The 22,462-nt window shown below is 32.6% G+C and overlaps 1 protein-coding gene across 4 annotated transcripts in view; it reads left to right on the plus strand.

Moving 5' to 3' along the window:
• Klp3A (kinesin-like protein 3A) overlaps positions 1 to 22,462 on the plus strand; it is a 298,885-nt gene that overhangs the window by 239,610 nt on the left and 36,813 nt on the right. For all 4 annotated transcript variants that reach the window (XM_085808353.1, XM_085808352.1, XM_085808354.1 and 1 more), the window contains 2 exons: positions 16,927 to 16,977; positions 20,139 to 20,265. In XM_085808353.1, coding sequence (XP_085664479.1) covers positions 16,927 to 16,977; positions 20,139 to 20,261 — 174 coding nt within the window. In that variant the 3' untranslated portion in view covers positions 20,262 to 20,265. The remainder of the gene's footprint in view (positions 1 to 16,926; positions 16,978 to 20,138; positions 20,266 to 22,462) is intronic.

Raw genomic sequence — 22,462 nt, forward strand, 5'->3', positions numbered from 1 at the left:
ACTCACTATTATCAGAGAATCTGGAAATTCTATCGTGAGGTTGACAAGAGATATGAATAGGGTTGTCAGAAAGACGGAGTATGTTCTGAAGAAGACTGCCAATTTAATATAATCTCAATCAAGGGGTGCTTTTCTGTTAAAGTCATGCTTTTTGTCACTTATTTGTTTTGGCATTAATTTTGTTTGGCTTCTTTACTAGTGATGATTATCTTTATAGGATAAGCATCGCTCTTGCAATTATGTCTAACTAGTGAAACCATAATAACACCTGCAAGTTCTTAATGCCTGACTTTTGAAAGAAACATTTCTGTAAATCTTCGCTTTCATGATATCTTATTAGTTGACTTAAAGCAAAAAATTAAGTGAGGCAGAGCTGCGAATAATGTATTTTTGCCAGAGTCACAAAATAGCCATTGCATCAGGTCTGTTTTGGCCAAGAGCCTTCCATTTAAACCAATTCTGAAACTCGTTTCTCAGAAAAATTTCTTCTGCCATTTTGAAATGTGTTAGTCCCATTAGGATCTGCCAGGAAATAAATAAAGCTATCCTGTTTGTTCAAGAAAGTGCTCTTTAATGAATGACTGTCTGAATAATTACCTCATGACCATAAAATGCGGCATGAAGCCAAAATGGCTATGCAACCTTTGTATATTCAAGGAGGGAGGGGAAAAAGGGGTTAGAATGCAAATATTGTTTGCTAGATCAGGAATTTCTTTTGTTACTTTCTTAGAGAAATGTTTATTAACCGATGTTATTTTTCATTTTAATCTTACATATTTTATTTAGTCATTTAAGATGCAAAAAGAATTTTGGGAAATTTGATTTTATTTCTAGTGTCATTTTTTGAGGGGCAGTGGGGGTTTTCAGGGATGAGACCAACTGAAATCAAGGGGCAGATTATGAATGAAAATTTGGTGTAAAGTGGGAGCTTTAAAATCCTAAGCAAAAGATGCCATTATACGAGTCACATAATAAAAAGGTTGATGGTGATTGGCTTGTAGAGACATTAGGTAATTCTGAAGCAGGACATGTGAAAAATTAGCAATACCCTTGGCGGGACTTGAACCATGGACCTCTCGAATACGTGCCAAGCATGCTGATGGTTACACCATAAAGGCAGGCCAAAAAGGAGGTAGAAAATACCTTATGTACTCCCCCTTTTAAAGGGCGGCTGGGAATTAAGGGACCCAGTCGCCAAATCCTGGTGGTGGAGAATCATCATCCACCACCTTTTTTTGTTTGGGCACCACTGTAGAAACATTAGGCTATTCTGAAGAAAGAGATAAAAAATGTGCAGTGCCCTTTCTAGGACTCAAATCTGATACGTTATTTTTTCATTTTATTTTATTTGACTTTGTTTTTCCTTTTTCAAAAATAGTGAGGGTCTTTGCATTTATTGATCAGTTGTTTGATCCCCTCTTTGTGAGGAATAAATCATGGTTTAGAGTTGTTTTTTATGATTTTACTTATTGTATGAGTTTCAAAGCTTGTTTATAAATGTCATTGTTTTTCCATGTTTTCATTTATTTAGTTATTTATGTATATTATTATTTCTGAATATGTTATAGGTAAATATGCATTTGCATAATATCACTCACATAAATGTATATGTTTATATACTTATTGCTGTTCATTGCATAATTATAAATGTTTGCATTATGATGCAATAATGTTTTCACCTTTATTAAATTGGGTACTGTTTTGTAATTGGAACCGGATAAGAAATATATGAGTGTTTGCCTGTCTGTGTATATATGTTACGGTGAAACATCGAAATCTGGAGAATGTCGACTTTCACCAGTGAATGTCAACGTTCACATAGTCGCTTGGTGTATGTCTGAAATATTTTCCAAATACCTCCAAATCCAACCATTTCTGACTTACACCAGTAAATGTCAACATTCACCTTGTACTAATGGTGAATGTTGAACATATAAGAATATTATAATATCTTCTGCATAATTCAGTCATGCAAAAACGCTCTTGAGACTTAAAATAAGAACTTAAAACACACAGTACATTCAAAATGAAAAAGGAAAATAATAGAAGTTATAAACGTACTTAATTATACAGTACGTTCTAAATGAGAAAATAAAATAATAGTAATAAAAAACTTACTAAATTATGTGATTCAAATCTTATTTATTGCGACAACTTAAACTTTTATGATCTCTTTTCGACGTACTGTGATTGTCAACATACACCGGCGAGGGTCTGAATGTGCAAGAATGTAATGCAATATTCGATCTTTCGCCGACGTATTTGGTGAATGTTGACATTCTCCGGTGAAAGTCGACATTCTCCAATTTCGGTCTTTCACAGTAACATATACACATACATTCGTACTTACCTATATACATGAACACTCCCATCCATACATACATTTCTGAATCCGGTCCTGATGACAGAACTGTACCTGAAATTCTATAGCCCTGAAAAAGGACTTTTGTGGCCCTGAAAAGTGCCTCTCTCTCTCTCTTTTTTCCCCATTTCACAGGGTTGCTATACTACCTGAAAAATTCGAAAAAGTCAGGGAATTCGAAAATTGACCAAAAAAGTCGGGGAATACCATACGGCGATCCAAAAAAATTAGAGTTTTGCTCTAACGTTGGAAACAATCACTTTCTTGGGGAATTATGTATCGCATTAGCGTCATTCGGGCAGCTGTTGTAGAGCCAATTTTCGCAGCTCCAATCAGATTGTCTTTTAGAAAGGCAAAGCAAGTTTTCAGTAACCTTGAGAATCTAGAGACTTGCATGTGCAGTGGATGTTGAACTAAAGAAAATATCTTCCCATTCTTGTATAAAACAAAATCTGTTTAATCCTAGTATAGGGTACAATGGAGGTTACAATAGCCTTCATGTACTACTCTATTCTAACATCCATGTACGGTACACACGGGATTTGGCGACGTTATGATGGTTGCCGACAATTTTCAAAATCGTGCCAAAGCTGTAGCGTATACTAGGATTTTACCGCAAAAAACTTTTTTTTAAATAAATGCCTAATTTGTCATTTTGCAGTAAAATTAAAATAATAATCAGTCATCTAGGCTAACCATTTAATATAACTATATTTGCCAAAATTTCATTGATTATTGTAATTCAGTTTTAAATAATTAACTGTATTTTAATGTTATTCACATCATTTAATTATCATTTAATGTTGTTTCTTCCCTCTAAATTTAGTTGTTATTAGTTAATAATACTTTCAAATTATTTTCTCTAGCATAATACTGAAACTAATTCTAGCAGTATGATGTCATACTATCAGGAAATTTAATGCACAGGATTTTAGCTTATCTTTGCTGCTGAATAAATATAAAATACCTGAATTTATTTAAAAATATCATTAAATAGATTTATTTCTTTCATTTAGCTGCAAAATGGCTGCAAAAATGACTTTTTTAATCCAGACTAGGGCAGATTCTAATATCGGTCTTCAGTGCACAAAACAACTCCTGTTATAGTTATAATAGTAATGCTTTTGGGATTATATATATATATATAATATAATTGTTTTTAATACATGTATATTACAATTTTTAAAAACAAAATATGAACATGCCTAGTATTTTCGTGAATTAAGCTGCTGAAAAATTATCAGTAAAGACATAAAGTAAGAAATTTAGAACTAATTTTTCACAAAGACCAAAAATTGAAATTCATAATTTATAAATTTCAAATAATCCTATAAATGCAAAAAAGAATTTAAGGAAATGTTGAAACTAAAACTTTTTAAACAAGCAATACTCCAATTCAGAAACTTAAAGAAAAATTAACATAATAGAAGAGGAATTCAGTTCCACTTCGTTAGGAGGAGGAACATTGAAATCTCTCTTCTGCAAAAATCCTTTCTTTTTTGTATCCAGAATTAGCCAATGAACCATTTCTATGTAATTTAATTATAATAGTTCACTCGAAAATTCTGGCCCCTTCCCAAAGCAAGGGGGGACAAAGAGAATTCTAGTTAAAGAATGAAAACAGAATAAACTATACTGGTGCATCATTTAACTAAATTGATTTTCACAATTTCCAACTACAGATTGTAAATACAAATTTTTATTGGAAAAATTTGCATTTATGTTTCTGTTTTGGTCCATATTTTTTTAGCAATTGTTAAAGAAAACACCATTTTTTCATGTACAGGTTACAATAAATGATCATGTTTCGTATTATATGTCATTGCTTGATCATAATGATTCTCAATAGAGGATTAAATTATAACAATAAACAACTTTGAGATATTTTAATAGAATTATTCTTTCACAAAGATTAAAAACTGTCTCATTAATGTTGCCAAATTGTCATAAATGTCTTTTTAGATCTTCCTGGGGAAATTTCATCTTGGGGGTATATCATTTCACTCATGGCCAAAAATTACATGATCTTCAAAAACCAGTGTACATTACTTAATATGCTGGCCTAACACTAACGTAATTTGAGAGTGAGTTAATTTCCAACTTTTAAAGGTTGGTTGATATTCAACTCTGCATTGCAAGAATTGAATAATTGCAAAATTTTTAAAACTGTGAATGTATAGTGCCTTTATTAACCTTATTTTCTCCAAAAGTTGAACTCTTATTTTAAGCAACTGTTTCTTCAAACTTTATCTCATTTGAAAATTTTCTAATCATGGTCAATTCATTCACCTTTTTTTGTTATGAAGTTGCTATGCGCAATTAACAGATGAAGCCTACTGAGAAACTGAAACATGTATGTATATGCCAGTCATGTAATACACCCACATAGCGCAAAAACATCTTCGGAATGTGCGTACATCCTCAGGACATCCCGGAATATCCCACAAACCTCTTAAACACGTCCTCCTGAGTGCTTAATGTCACATCCCAGTATATTCTCAGGACATCCTAAGTCCCATTGATAGCATATGGGATGTTGTCAGGATTTGAAATCCTAGTTACTACATCCCCAGGACATCCTGAGATGTTCTACAAACCTCCTAAACGCATCCCATTATATCCTCAGAACATCCTATGTAGGTCCCATTGACAGCTTACGGGATGTTATTAGGATTTAAAGTCCTACTTACTACTTGATATTGGCGTGGAGTGAGGGTTAGAAACCAGTTGTAAATGTATGTAGGTTGGACTGGAAACAAAGTTTCGTTTCACGCAAAGATCATAAGCAAATAAAATTCTGAAATATATAGTTTGGAATAATATCATTGTAACTATCTTGTAATAAATTTATTTGTAATTTGTTTATGCTGTAGTTTCACATCAAAATAATGCATATTGTTACTTATTTTCATTCACTTTAAGTGCCACCCACCAACACGTAATGCGGCATTGCAGAAGTAATTTTTCCTCTAGTGCCAATCACGTGCTGCCGCATAGTTATAAAATTTAATGCTTAAAGGCTAAGTAATCAATGTGGTACACATAATAATATTTTAAATCATATTTCATATAATAAGTCAGCATATGGGTGCAATCTATTTCTATGACACAGCATTAACACTTTGCGGGCCGTGCATTTATCGAAGCGCCTTTACGCTGCCGCCGGTTCACGCAGGTTCTACTGCTCGCCAACGGTGATATTTACGCAATTTTTCGAAACATAAGTAGTTGGTATATAATTATTATTAAAGAAAGCACTAAAATAACTGTTACACTATTTTTATTCCATTTATATTTTTTAATTAGTACTAAAATGTTTTATTAAAAAAATTTAACCCCTAGGATCCATAGTTCTTTTTAGTATGATAATTCTGAAAACATTTTCCAACATGCAGAGAAACGTTGCAGGAAGGACACATGTATGTAGTGGAACTTCTTTTCTTTTTGGCAGTGCAAACTTTACAGGCCTTTGCGGGTTTTGAATTCTCCCATTACCAATAATACGTGTTATTCTATGTTTTCTCATGTCCGTAGTAAGTCTGCCTGGTGGATCAAACCTTGGCGATCTTTCATCACATTGAGCAGCCGATCTTGATTGTTGCTCCTCTTCATTCCCATTAATCCATGCTAGTGCAAGGTTTAGTAAAAATTGTTTGAATCTAATAGAATTTTCAGAATTTTTTATGTATATCTGGAACGCATTGAGTAATGCACATTTTATGAGATATAAAACCCTTTTTTTTTTTTTTTTTTTTTGTCCATTTTTTTGTTTTGCGAAGTATGGAATAACACGATAGGTATTGATCGGCGTGATCAACACCTTTCATAAATTTATTATACTCTTGTATGCAAATTGGTTTAATGCACTTCTTTTTGGTTCTTTTACTCACACATTCGACCATGTCTGCTGAAGTTATCGTAGAAATCATCATTATCAATTTTTTGGCCAAATTCCATTTTTGTACCATAATTTTCCCCTTTCTACAAAATTCCATTGACTTATTTTTCAATGTAGCAGATTTTAAACAATTTGGCACTCCTCTGTTTACTCTAATTGCGCCACAGATGTTTGTTTTATGCTTTAGTAAATCCTCTGCAACCTTTACACTATTGTAATAGCTGTCCACATATACATCGTGCCATAAATTTAAATATGGCGATAGCACGGACAATATTGTTGCAATTAGCGATTTTCCTTGCACGCAATATATTTCTAAATTGCATATACAGTCAAAAGTCGTTAATTTGGACACCCATAATTCGGAATGATCTATAATCCGGACCTCAAAGCTTCAAACTTTCTGCGCATGTGTCGCGTTGACGCATGCGCGTAAGGCCTTTACGGCTGAGAATATGCTTGTGCGCGTGCGCAAAATACGTTTACGAGTGCACGTTTAATGTATAACGGATGGTATAAGCTAAGCAAAAATTATTTAATTATCTATTTCTGTTAATGTTGCAGATTGCGTTGTTCTTTAATCTTCGAATTGGATCCGGCTTATTATTTTTTGCAGACTGTTAGAGCAATTTTATAAAAGTAAGCTTGAACTTTCGATTATGTCAAATAGAATTTCTGATATATATTTATTAATATGTAAATGATCTACAAAGCGAAAGCATGTTTCGAAGTTCATTAAACAAAAAGTGGAATTGCTACAAAAAATTGATAAAGGCATATCCTTTGTTTATCTAAACTTTAACATTTGTTTATCTAAACTTTGCTTATCTTTAATGCCGCGGCGCCGCGCAATGAATTGGAAGTTGATCTGTCAGCACTATCCTTATCTTCAGGGCAGATGTTTTTATTTTATTTGGCTTATAATTCCTTATTAAATGTAGTATTTCATCTCGATGTACTCCATCTTTGATATGATTTAAATCAAATTCCTCGTCATTATAATTCGCTTCTGATAGCAAAGAAAGTAACAGAGGTTATTGAAAACAAAATTTCAATTGACAAATTAGTCGGTATTCTCGACACAGCAATTACAGGACTTATATTTCATATTTTTAATTTTATAATTTCTGCATGCCATCTTACCAGATTTAAACTGATGATCTATAATCCGGAATCGCCGAAGTCCTGACAAGTCCGGATTAACGACTTTTGACTGTATAACCAGATGTCATTTCACACACCATACGGACTAAAATTCCATATTTTATCATTTTCGCAGGATTATATGTACGAAAAGATAGCCTGCACTTCAATGGAATGATACCTTCATCCAGCAATAATTCGTTCTCGGGTTTATATATTTTTTGAAACTTTTCTACCAGGTACGAGTAAACTGGTTTTATTTTATCAAGCCTTTCTTGGCAATGCTCATTATTACTTAAGTGCTAATACTTCCATAACTGCCGAAATCGGTTCCTTGGCATAGTATTGCCAAAAATAAGTGTATGTAATCCAGGGTGAGTAGACCAATAATCGTCTTGTTCTGGTTTTCTTACTATTCCCATTAGGATAACAAACCCCAAAAGTTTTTTTCATTTCTACAACATTTGTATCAATCCAAGCTTTATTCTTTTTGATTCATTGTTGTTATTATTCTGCTGATTATGATATAATTTTGTTTGTGTGGCAAACAAATTAAATAAATCGTCCCCAATGAACAATTCCACAGTTGATAATATATCTGGTGTGTATGGTACCTGTAACCCAAACCATTCCAGGCAAGCATGAAAGTTAGGTTTAAAATCAACTTCTAACCAATCATTTGCCACAGAATTCTCTTCATCACTTTCAGATTCACTAATTATTGGTCTTCCCTTATTTTTGAATCGTCTCACAATTATATTGCTCCCGCTGTCCGAATCACTTTCACTATCAGAGCAATTATCCTCTTCTGATAACAGATCAGCATATATTTCCTCATCAAAGAGCATTTTGAAGGATATCTTTAAATCTAACGTAAGTTTCCGATATTTGAAGGCAGCGAAAGACAGTCTCAAACTAACAAAACAAGCGTCCACGAAAAAAGACTTTAATAATAGACAGTCTGGTGAATTGGGAGAGGAAAACAGTTGAAACCAATGTTTCCTGATCGTCAAATTGCTACAGTATGTCTATCTATACAAATGTTGATGTGAATCATCGTCGTTGGTGGCGTCGTTGAGTCACGCGTACATGACAGCTGCCGATAACTGTTGCCGAGCAAAAGTCACGCCAGCGTGACAGCGGCCGATAACCGTTGCCGAGCAAAAGTCAGACCAGCGTGAAAGCGGCCCGCAAAATGTTAACTATCAATATAACCTCACATGACCGGCAGCGAAAGTGTTAAATACATACGCCCGACTGTTTAATGTCACATCCCAGTATATCCCCAGGAATCTTCCTTACATTCCAGTGAAGGTGTTGTGATGGCCTAAAACCTACTTATTTTCCTCACATAGTATCAGATTCTTTACCTATTGTTACTATGGAAAAGTAAGAAGTGTTGAGAATATTTATACAATTTATTTTTCGGATTTGAATTTCAATTTATTTAATAATTTTTAAATATATCTAAAACTAAGCAAGGGACTTAAAATGAATTATTAATACAAAATATTATAAGAGAAAATTTTGCTTAAAAATATTAAAAATCTTTCGACCATTTTTAACTATTCAATAGCCCAAGGTTGAATTATTCAATATATTCATAATTAAATTATTCTACAAAATTAGTTCTGATGTCAGTTAATTTGTATTCAAAATTCAATAATAAAATTAAGCATTTAATAATCTTTAAGTAGTGGACTAATGTGGGTAAATTTTGAAATTCTGAACTTAAATTGGTTGCGTTGATTGAATCATTATTGATGGCTACAATATAATTGAACAGTTCATGAGTTCATCTTGCTATTTGCTGTAATGGAGCAAAAGACTTTCTAATCAATTTTTTTTATAGAAGACATATGTAGCTTTCAAATTTAAATGCTCTGCAATTACCTAATGGCCCAAACATTTTTACATCTTTGCAAATATGCAGTAGGCCGTGAACATTATGAAAAATATGCTATTTTACATAATAAAGCCCAAAATTTACTACGAAGAGATCTAATAGAGACTGTACATATTCATGAATTGCCGTCTGATTTTGTATTTTGCGTAAGAATCCAATCAAAACATGATTTAGTAAAAAATGATCATATAGCTTATTGTTTAAAATTTCTTTTAAAACAACTTGGCCAGTGTACAGTAAAAATTGGCAGTATTCTGTAGCTTTCCAATGTTTCAATTCTTTTAGGGTCTTCAGTTTTTCTCGCAAATTCAATTGGTACAAAAGGCTTTAAACTGGTCGAATTTTTTTTAATTAATTTAACATTTTTATGTGGTAATTGTGCTTGTAAGCTGCCTCCGCCTATCCAAATAGTAATAATTTTTCGTACTATTCCTAAGCGCACGAGGCATATAAAGTCTAAAGTAATACTTATTAGTCCTGTATTTGGAATATCCTTTAAAATGGAATTATCGTTGTGATAATCATCATAAGTCAATTTTTGAGTCATAAAAAAATTGGTATTTTGATGTAGTTCACCAACGAATTATGGAGAATTCGTTCCTGGAGAACTCTGTTGTTAACATATTTGCCAACAATATTGCACTTCGAACAACTTGAATATCCAGTTTGACCTTTAGTGCACAAAATATATGATTTTGCTCGCACATCACATACAATATATTTAATAGCAAATTTTATTTTATTTTCATTTCCGAAGTTAATACCTTCATTAGATAATTTGACAGTTTTGTCCATAAATTTGGTTAAAAATTCATTAGCTTTTGGTTTTGAACTACCATAATATGCATCCACGATGTTTCTAGTAGAAATAATATTCACCAAAATTGGGCAGAGTGAATTATTATTTGATTTGAATATGGATAAACCATCAATATTTATTGCCATTTCTATACAAGATAACTGAGACAAAATATGAAGGCTATGCATTTTTTTAATTTGATTTTTTAAGCCGAAGTATACATAGTCTGTATTCCCCATTCTTTTTATAAAAGGAATTTCTGGGTGTGCTCACGAGTGTACGTGCATCACTTGGTAAATTGTTAAAGCATTTATGATTCTTCAGAATTTTAAGTGCCATTCCATTAATTCCAGAAACGAGTTCTCACATGTAGTGTGATTTGAAACATTGTATGAAATATTTTTCGTTTCCCTTCTCTGTTTAAATGAAATAGATTCAGTATCTGTGTTGCCAACTTCAAAACAAGGGTTATAGGTGCAAGGTATATATATATGAGTTTCATATACCGAATCAAAATTTGAACTGGAACTTAAGTTAAAATATATTTGCTAGCGCAAAAATTCGGCACATGTTTCCCCCTCCCATAATTAAATGCTACTTCTTCTGATGAATCCAAAAATATACGTTGATTTACTCTCCTGCAAATCTGCCTTTTGGATATATGAGATTTTGTTTTTCCCCCTTCTGATCATTTTTGTAGAATAAAGGAAAATTTTTGAAACTTACTTTTCACACTCTCTCTATGAAAATCGTTCTAAAATGTTTGTTTGTGAAGTCAACTTCTGGCTGGAACAGGATTTGGTATGACAGCAATTAACGTTTAAGCTTCAGCAGAATAGCTGATAAATTCTAGAAATCAAAAAGTAAGTACAGTACTTTTCCACTTTGTGCGGTTCTTCAAGGATATCATCATTACAGAGCAATTAGCAGCACTGGGCCATTCTCAGTCAAAAATGACTTCGATGAATTTAATTGAATACTTTTATAACATGGTGTAAATGCATGGTTTAGCCATGCCTTAATGTCCCACATGCATATTCCCAAGCAACTAAATACTGCATTATTTCTGATTAGTGCCGCAGAGACGGGAAGGTGGTTAGTGGATTGCCATATCGAAAAACACGGGTTTGAACACCGGAAAAAGCATGGATGTGTAAAATTGTCTGTACCCTCATAGGAGGCAACTGCGGCCTATATATTATTACCTTTATAATAATGTGACCACTGCTTCTGGCCTTAGTAGTTGCCATTATCTATAACAACTAGTGTTGGCCATTGGAAATTTAAAAACAAAATATTTGATTAGCCTGATTTAAGGATCTGCGGCAAAGCACTCGAGGGCAGTCTAACAAAGGAAAGGAATGTCTTTACTAACCACTTTCCCTTTTTAAGAGAGATTGACTCGATTCTATGCTATATATAGGGGGAAAACATAAAAATCTCATGCAGCCAGTTTGTTCCCCAGGATCTGAATCTTATCGAACTACCAGAGTTTAGTGGTTTAATTCTCTGCAGCCTGAAACATTATTTATTCAAAGCATAGTGCATCGTGCCGATCTGTTCATAGTATAAATGTCTTTATGAAAGATTTTCTGAGCGAACCTGTAACATAAATAATGTTTGGGTTCAAAGATATTAGCAAAATATCTAAAATAATGTTTACAAAATATATTATGTAGCAGTTAGAATTTATTCTTATTCACGCTTTCATTGTGGAAGTCAAAACAACTGAAAACACTTGCATATAATTTGTAAGAAAGTGCTGGGATCACTAGGCACTGTGAACAACTCCAAAACTTTGAAAACATTTTGAGTTTTACTTACAGCCAACATATAGAAGACAAAAATAAATGTAAACATAACAATTAAATTTTTATATGCAGAATATCCATAGAGTGAGGTTTTGATTCTTATAATTTGATTTGCATGTGGTACAAAGTTACTTTACTTTAATATTTTCAGATATCAGCTTCCATAAAAAGTTCATTTTTTTCAATTAATTTAAAGAATAACCCCTCCAGCCCTCTTTCAATCAAAGTTTGATTAGCAATTAGTTCTATGATTTTAATAATTTATAGTAGATGAAGACAATTATATAAATAATTTATCTTATATTAATACAAATGTTTATGCATATTTTATTTATAAATATAGGAAATAGTTAAAAAATAGCTACTGTAATTTACGGAAGAAAGGCCACATCAGCGTAAACGCCGCACTCGAGAAAAATGGTGGGGAAAAAATTAAAATTACACAGGCCGCATCAACGTAAACGCCGCACTCGAAAAAAATGGCGGGGGAAAAATTTAAATTACACAGAAACGCCGCAATAGATTAAATTGCGCATGACATCGTCGTGGGCCGTATAGATGCAAAAACTCAACCTAAGTCATGATATATGACATACCATCTCCCTTCGGAGTAGTCTTTCGTTTAAAAATGATCACCGGCTTTAGCTTGTCACCGTTTGCGGCACAAGCTAACACACATGTAAATGACGTTCTTTCATGGCCTGTCATAAACACAGATACAGTGTTTGCACCAGTTTCGTCAACAGTTCTGTTTGCAGGAGAGTCGAAAGCTAACGGCGTTTCATCCATATTTATTATCTGTGACCGAAGAAGTTTTTTTGTGGGGCAATAATATCTGTCACATATTTTAGAAAAGATGCCGTTTTATCCTGCCAGTCCATTGGTAATTGTTGCCCGACTGTTGTTCTAGTACGCACAGAAATATCTTTTCTTTTCATAAATCTGCTGCACCTCCTTTGAAATCATTTATGTTCATTTGTTTTGCTATAAATTTTGCTTGTAAGCGAATTTTTACAGTCGAAATTGCCATTCCCTTTCCTCGTTGCTCCTTTACCCAGTTTGCAAGGTCGTCCTCTAGATTTGGCCACCTTACAGTACCACTTCTTTTGGCTCGTTTCTGTTGTGGCATATTTTTAAGAAGTTCTTTTTCAGTTCTCCAACGTCGAATACATCTGTCATCTGCTTCAAACTCTCGAGCTGCTGCTCGATTTCCAATTTGTTCAGCACGTGAAATTACATTAAGCTTAAAACCAGCAGTATAGCTACTGTGCCGTTTAGGGACATTTTCAAAAAATTGCCGCTCCCTTCTTACTTAAAAACTATCCAACAAGTACTTGTACCCAAACTGATGGGATCTGTATCTGGCAGAATGCCAAGAAAAATCCATTCATGCTGAAGGGGAAATACGTCAGAGTTCGCTATTGCGAGGCATGTGGAGTCGTGTCCGCCTTTGAAAAAAATTGCAGAAAAGGCAGGGGTGGGGAGAGGATGGGTCCTGGAAGATTCATCGAATGGCAGAGGAGAGAGACTATTCGAACTGATGAGAATGTTGATTTGAAAGGGTGAAGAATGTTATTGTTCTGAGATCTCGTTTAGGGTGAATAAGGCATGTAGGTCCGTTCAAGGGAAAGAATGTAAACAAAATAACGTTCGCAAAAAGCAACTGAGTGGTCTTTTGTGTGGGAACAGCACCAGTCTATGCACAATGACAAGGCCATCCAAGCTATGTAAAATGAACATCATAGGAAATATTTTATTTTTAGTACACCTAAACGCCGCATGGGTAGAAACACCGCACCCACTGAAAATTTAAGTTTTAAACACGTAAACGCTGCGGCGTTTCTTCCGAAAATTACGGTAATTCATTGAAAGCCCCTTTCAGATTACCTACAGCAAAAATGTCAGGAAAAGACATTAAAATTAATACAAGTCTAACCCTGATACTATGTAAATATATTTTCTAATTGTAATTCAATAAGCAATTCTTAAAAAGAAAAATAAAGAGCTTAACCCTCTCGCTGCGTATTTTTTTTATCAAAATAGGTTCAAAAATTGCATATTTTTTTATTACATATTTCAAATCTACATATATTTTAGACTTAAAATATACAAAAATTTTTTGTAAAAGAGTTTTTTTTTCAATGTAGAATTAGATCATAGAAGAAAGTTGTCAGAATATTGAAATTGAAGAATAATGATAAAAAAAGCAAAATTTTGAAAATCAATTTTGGTTAAATTATGATTTATTTTATAAAATACAAAGATAAAAAGTATATACTAATGAAAATATGCAAAATACTTACAAAACATTTATTAGAAATGAAGTTTTGTTTGATAAATTTCGAAACAAGGCTCGAGGCAAAGTCCGACCTCGCAATCTTTGCACCAAATTCGCGTTTCTTTTCGAATTTTTTTCCCGCTTTCAGTTTTTTTTTTTTAACAATAGACAGCACACTGTCTACGAGGCTCTTTCTTGATGGGATTTGGGGGTATATGGCTAGCAAAATGTCGAGCAGTTAGCCTCATGGGATTGAGAGTTGAACTACATATGCTAGAGTGAACACTGGAATTTCTATCTGAATACTTCTGAATGCTTAGTTCAATAATTTGCAAACGGAAATCTAGAAGCGTTATATTTTGTAATGGGTTATCCTTTTTATAAAGGATATAAGCATTCCACAGTGATTGGTCCATGAATTGTCGGAAAATTTTTATATAATATTTCCCTTGTTGTTTTCTGAGGGTGGGGTAATATGACATTTCTTGGTCACATAAATCAACCCCATCCATCGTGTTGTTGTAATCACAAACAACAATTGGTTTGAGTACAGTTTTCTTTGATTTGCATTTCACCAAACGGGAACTTGCATTATGAACTGTACTTATAAGAAAAACACTTTTTTTATCTTGCCACTTCAGAGCCATAACTTTACCCCTTTGGTAAACAAGGACGTCACCTTTAGGGATTTTTTCTTTTGCAAAATTTGGAGGAAGGTCTTTCCTCATCTTATTTACAGTTCCATATAAGTCTGTTCTTTCTGAAATTAAAATGTCTGCTAACTTTGGAGACATGTAGTAATTGTCCATGGTTACACAGTAACCTTGGCCCAGGAATCTGTCCATCAGGTGCAGAACAATTTTAGTGGAAACTGGATAATTTGCAAATTTCCGGTTATACACAGTTCCATTACCTGTGTATATGAGAAAGTCTGCAATATATCCAGTTCCCACTTCGCAGACCACAAAAAACTTAAGGCCAAATCTTGCTCTTTTTTTCGCGATGAACATTTTCCAGCTCAGTCCGCCTTTGAAGCGCATCAAACTCTCGTCTATGCTGAGATTTTTATCTGGTATATAAAGATTTCGAAATTTGTTTCGAAGATGCTCCATGATGTCATAAATTTTATTTAATTTTGGCCATGGATGATTATCCTTATCAAACTCTTCGTTATTTGTAAAATGAAGGAACTTCATCAGCAAAATAAATCTATCTTTCTGAATTACTTGTTGAAAAATAGGTGTTTGCAATATGTGACGTTTGAACCAATAATATTCTTGTTTAGGCTTTTTTACAATTCCTTGGAGAAACAAAACGGAAAAGAATAATCTAAGTTCTTTCTCATCCGTATCTGTCCAATTTTTCCACCTTGATCTTTCTTTAGGAACTGCCTTATTCATATACTGCTGAGCATATCTGTTGGTCTCTTTTACTATTATTTGCAACATAACATCGTCAAAAAAAAGTTCAAAATAATCCAAAACAGTTGCATCATCTGCCATAGTGAAATTTGGTCCGGGATTGCCAATAAAAGGAAATGAAGCAGGAGCTGGTGGAATATTTTGCATATCAATTTTGCACCACTGTCGGGCGTTTTGAATAGAAAAGGAATTTTCAGATTCATCACTATCCACAGAGGAATCCGAGAAATTTTCATCAGTTCCGCTATAAATATCATCAATATACTCGGAATCAGAGTCAGAACTACTGTCAGTGTCGGAAATATCGTCAGGAACATAGGTCATATCACTCGCGAAACGGCTCCTGCCAGACATCTTTGAGCTCTGAAAAGCGCGCGCGAAATGCTAAAAAAAAATTCTTTTTATATTTCGCAGAAACGTGGACAACTAACACCATCTGTTAGTCGACATCTAAATAAACAATTAAACATTACAGAAAAGCCGAAATGAAACCATAAATGGGGAAAGAGCGGGTTGCACACTTAAATAGGCGGCAAAAACGCATCCCCGCGATAATCGCGGGTTGTGCAAATTTTGCTACTTCTACATTGCCCGTGGAAATCACGGGATGCGCAGCGAGAGGGTTAAGTATGCTTTCGAATTAGCAAATTCGAGTTCTGAATTCTCAGCTGATCTTAAAGCTGACTGAGAATAAGTATCCTCAGTATGCTTGAGTACAATAGTCTTCAAAAGTATTCAGTATGTGCATCCTCGTGATGATAAATGATAAAACCCTGAAGATATCTGAGAAACAACATCCTCGGGAGATCTTCATATATCCTGGGACATTGCGAATTGAACAGGACATCCTTAAGATGTTGATTTACGAAGTCCTCAGGATATCTGAAAATCAACATCCTCAGGAGATCTTCATATATCCCAGGATATTGTGACTTGAATAGGACATCCTCAGGATGTTGACTTGAAAAGTCCTCAGGTTATCTAAGAATCAACATCCTCAAGATATCCTGTTTCCCAGGACATTCTGACTTAAATAGGATATCCTGAGGATGTCTTGTGTTGTGGAGGTAATTGTGATGTGTAATGTGCTGTTCTTGGATTATTTCATTTAGTCTTGAGAATTTATAGAACATCTTGGAAACAATCATTTCTTTAATACTCTCCAATATGCTGTGTGTAAATTTATTCTTGTATATAAATTTCTTTTATAGTTTTAGAATTCCTGAATAAATTAAGTGAATATTAATTTTATTAGTTCTGAAGTGAAATATTCATTCTAATTATGTCAACGTAACCTTTTTTTTACAGTCTGATGATGAAGACCGGTTTAGTACAAGCACCTATATTATTCCAGCTAAGGTAATATTTGTACTTAAAAAAAAGTTTTGAATTTAAAACTAGAAATTTTCATTTTATTGTGTGAATTTAAACTGTACTTTAATACTCTTTATTTTTTTTTTTCAAAAGTTTTATAAAATTCTAACCTGTGTACTTTTAAGTTACAGTTTTACTAAGTTTAAAATTGAAGAATCTTAAGAACTGGTAAGCGAATAATCGCTTTAGTCCGTGAGATAGAAAATAAAACTTTGAAAAGGTTAAATACCCTTTATTATTCCAAATTCATTTTCACAGGACCTCCTTCTTGGAGTTTTATAATAAAAGCCTCCATTCGAGCTTGAACTTAATAAACTAAGAACTGAAACTTAACTAATCTTAATTAAAAAGATATAGCCGAAGCTATCAAGATTCTAACAGAGTTGGCCTCTAATGCTAAATAACGGAGAAGCTATCAAGAGCCTAAAGTACGGCCGAGCGCAATAATAGCTTGAAAGAGAGTAACCTAAAAAGGCAGGCACGCTAGTCAGAATAACTGGTTCTCTCTAACAAAGTCAGTAGAACTTCACAGTTTAAATGCTTCTTCTCATTTGCATTCAAACGCGATTCTAAAACTATGTTCTGACTGGAAGTTGCAAGCTTGAAATTAAGATTGGATTGGATTGGATTTTTGAGAATATGGCAAAGCACACTAGGGCTATTTGCCTAAGGGGAGGGATGCCTTTGTGGAGGACTTTCTAAGTGAAACTGGCTCATATAAACATTACACATGGGGGAAAAAAAACACGAAAACGCCCATGCAGCCAGCCCGTTCGGGGGATTCGAACCTCGGACCGAACTACCAGTGTTCAGAAATTTTACCGCTCGCCCACTGATGGGCTGAAATTAAGAAAAGGTAGGACAGTAGCTTTAACTCAAAATTTAACTGTTAGATAGATTAACACAATCCTTACAAGTGCAAATTTAAATTAAAATTATCTATTTGTTTCATTATTAAAAATAAGTTTCAGAGGAAAATTGATTCTTGGTCAAATTGAATTGAAGAAAATTCTTTAAAAAAATAGATCTGCAAAAAGGTATAAAAATCATTTTTAGTATTTCTGCGTAAAGTATTTGTACATATTCCTAGGAGATAGTTCATTGTCATTCATTTTAAACTTTATGAAATTGTTCTTAAGTGAAATATTCGGCTCTGGAGAACACTGCAAGTTAAAGATGGTGAAATTTAAAAAAATTAATGAAGAGAGCATGCTGTAACTTTATTTAAAAGGTGCTATTATTAGTAAGTACTAAAAGTAACTATTTGGATATTTCAAGGTAGATGTCATAGGATTGGGAAAATAATTTTGAGATAACTGAAACTAGGAATTTTAAGGGCAATAGGTGTTACATATATTTAATGTAGCATTATGAAGAATGAAAAAAAAATGGGAAAAACTGTGTAACTGTTCCATAAGAATATTGATTATACTTTTATTAATGTATTCTTCTTTAATTCTTATTTTCAAGAAAACCACTAATATAAAGTAAATTTATAATGCTCACTTTTATCTGAAAATTCAAATTTATTTACAATTTGCTTAATTTACTATTATTGTTTACGATTTCCTTACTTATAACACTGAATAATAGAAAAGGGTATCTGCACTGATTGTTAGCAATTCTGAATTAATTATGCTTTTTCATCTTCTAGCTTAGTGGTTCTTAATCTATATTGCCCCAGTAGTCCCTTAATCTTCTCTTTTATTATTTATTTGATTCTAAGTAGTAGATAAAAATTAATTTTATTTTAACATGCTAAAAATGTATTAATGAATTTTAGGCTTATTTTATTTAATAAAGTGTATTATGTTTGCATTGTTTACTTTTTACAGTATAAATTATTATGATACTTAATAAATATAACAAAGACATGTGGCCTTACATTAACTTTTCCTAGCAGCCTTTGGCTTGTGATTCCACCTATCCCTTAGGTTTTTTTTTTTTTTTACCCTATGAGCTTTCTGTAACAGATTCAGTACAAATGTCAGGTCAGAAAATCCCCTTCGCTCTGGGACCACAATGAAATTCCTCCTTTTAGGAAGAATTTCCTATGTGCTCAGATCCCTTCCCTAGCTCCAAATCATGATATCTTTTAATGTCTGCATTGGCTTTATTATTGGTTGTATTACACATGTAGCAGTTTACTTATTTATTCTAGATTGTGCTAATTAATTATATGGAGCTTTCTGAGGGAAATTGACATATGTTTATATGCATACAAAAATTCTGCATCCAATCTAGTTTGTAAAAAAATAATCTTCAGATTAATTTTTTAAAAAGTTACTTGTGCATATGATTCAGCCATTCATGAGTTATCTTGCCATGTTCATCATGTATCTGCAGTTGAGCCATAGGCATGCTGAGGAAAATTCCCTTTTTTTTTTTAAACATTTTAAAGGTGTACATAGATTGAGATAATAATCTGTGCAATACATGTATTATAAATCTCTCTTACATTCTCTGCTTTCAAATCATGGCCTGTAACCAGTTGTTTTGACTTGAAACCATTACTTAGAAAATATATACCTTTCATAACATTTGAAGGCATTCACAAAACTTGCTGAAAAATATGCTATAATAAAATAATTTTAATTAACTAAATTATTCTGCATAGAAATTTGAACTGTTTTACTTAAAAAAAAATCATTCGTTCTCTTCAAATATGCTGCTTCTTGTAAATGCACTTTAAAACTTGTAATGCGTTTTGATATATTCAGTAAGCAAGAGACAGAATCTGCATTAAACTGTTATTTTTAATATAGTTAATATAGTTTAATATAGGCATAGTTAAAATATACTTTATAAAATTTAGCAAGAAGTTTGTAAAAGATTTATACTTATTTTAAGACAAAATAACCCAGATTAAGTATTTTTTTTTTATTGGAGATAATTAAAATTTAAATATTTCATGCCAGTCATTACAACTTTATGAAAATGTTCAACAAATGCTCAGGCAGTATATTTTAATGCCATAAATTTTGAAGAACAGATTTTACTTCTTATGGAGTCATGTGCACTAAAGGGTTAAAGGTAATACATTTTCTAAAAGCAATTTTGACTATTCATCAGTAATAACAGTTTTGATTATTTATATGAAAATATATATTTTCATTTTTAATAACTAGAGTTTTATTTCCCTTCAGAGAATGACGAAACCTTGTCAGTGTCCCGGTGACTGTAGAACAATGAGATGTGCCTGCAGGAAAAGAAATGATCCATGTTCTAGTAACTGTCTCTGTGAAAAGGATAACTGTGTTAATATATGACAAGGTATGCTGCGGAACTTGAAAAATTAATGCTCATTAACTTGTATAAAGTGTGTGTACTTTTTATTTATATAAACCTTTTAATCTTATGTTACCCATTTTGATTTGTTTTTTTAAAAATGAAAACATCTAGCGAAAGATTTCAAGATTTAAAAGATGTATTGCTGTCTTTACAGTGAATCTTCAATAAAACAATAAGTACATTGTGGATATAAGCAACTTATGTTGAGTATGAAAGTTAATGAAACTTTACAAAGATTTCTAACAGTTTAAGCTTTTTTAAAGATTGAAAAGGTAGCTTTTAAATTATTTTTTACATTAACTTTGATAGATTTTAAAAAAATGCTTAATCAGTTAAGATTTACTTTTGTGCATAAATGAATTTGAATTCATTTAAAATAAATTGTGAATACTTTTTTTAATGTCCTCAGCTTTAGTTATGGATATATAATAAAGAGCTAATTCAATCAAGAAACTGGTCAGTCTTCTAAGAAGTAGTAGGTATCATGATTATATATATGATTTAAACCTATAAATTTAGCCATACTTACTTTTATATATATATAAAAGGAAGAGTCTGTCTGTGTGTGTCTTCTGTTCGTGCTGCGAGGAAGCTAATAGACCGAAATAGACTACAAAATTTGCTACATAGGTGCATTTAGACAAAACCCAGTGCACCTCGAAGTGATTTTTTTCAAAATTTGAACAAGATTTTTTATTATTATTATTTTGTTTTTGATGAAATTGCATAAAATCGATAATTCTGTATCATTACATCAGCAACAATGGCACTCAGCAATTGTTGCTGATGTCAGCACTGTTGCCCCTCGGAAAAATGAGGGCGATAGTTCTGTGCGGTTTTTAAATTTAATATTTCTCTTGTATGCTGGATGTTTGTCGAGAGAAGGCAATGAAAAGTTGGTTAATTTATTTATTAGAATAATTAATATTTGTATTAAGAGATATTGCTTATTTCGTTGTAAAATTTTTTATATATAATACATTTTTATTGAATTTTTTTATAAAGTTGTTCTGCAGAGTAAAATTATGTGCAGTTTTTAAATTTAATGTTTGATGCTCCCTTTAGGCATTTTTCCGATACATTTAAAAGCCAGATGAAGGTTGGCTGTGTAGCGGCTAGTTAATAATAAATGTATTCAATAAATTCAGTGTTATTAAGTTATTTGCTTCTGCCATCAACTATCAGAGCAGTAGTGAGAATATTTCTAAGATCAGTGGGAAAAATAAATATTTGATTGTTATTTAAAAAGTAATTTGTTTTTCCCCTTTGCAAAAGACATACTGGTAGAGTTTTTCACTAACATTTTAATAATGCTCAGTGTTCTAATGCAGAATGCATACCGCACCTTATTTTTGAATTAATAAATTTTAGAATCTACTGCAAACTTTATAAATTATTTAAATTTTGTTATTAACTATGCAAATAATAGTCTAAAAAAAAAGAAAGCATACTTTTTTTTAACTTAAGGGAATGAAATGTTTGATTTCGTAAACTTCAGAAATATGTTAAAAATAACGTGTTGGTGAATATCAGATGTTAATTTTCAGAAATTAAATGTGATGCACTGATGAGAAGATTAATTTTTAATTATAAAAAGTTAAATTAATCTAAGGAGAAATTAGGACCTTCATGCTTTTGCATTCAGGTAAAGTTTCAGCAATCCATAAATAAAGACGTAAATCATGTACTTTCAGGTGATTTGAATATACTCAGTGCTACTGATTGTCCTAACTTTAAACACACTTGTGTACAAAATTATGAGAATTTGTAAATTATGTCTATTTTTACAAAAAGTATTGAACCAAAAGTACTAATTATTCCGCTGAAAAGTTACGCAAATATTCGAAGTAGAACACATAAGTGTACACTGATATGCCTGTGGAGATGTAATTGTGGAGAGGATTTAAGCACACAATTTTTGGCAATTTTGTGTGTTGTACTCCTTCACCACATTCCTCATGTTTCTTGCAAGAATTGGGTAAGTTTTATAAGCTACCAGGCAAAATGAGTAGGCATGAATGTATGGAAGATGGAATGAGATGGAGGATGTTGGTAGATTGGAGGGAGGCCAATCACAAGCAGAGGTGGCTACAGAGCTTAATGTAATGCCCAGCATGGTATGCAATTTATGGAAACAATTTCAGGATGCTAAATCCATATCAAGAAGACTTTTCCAAGG

Source organism: Stegodyphus dumicola, chromosome X1, assembly GCF_044657685.1.
Source record: "Stegodyphus dumicola isolate Sdum_Otavi_A_Nest chromosome X1, ASM4465768v1".
NCBI lineage: Eukaryota > Metazoa > Arthropoda > Arachnida > Araneae > Eresidae > Stegodyphus > Stegodyphus dumicola.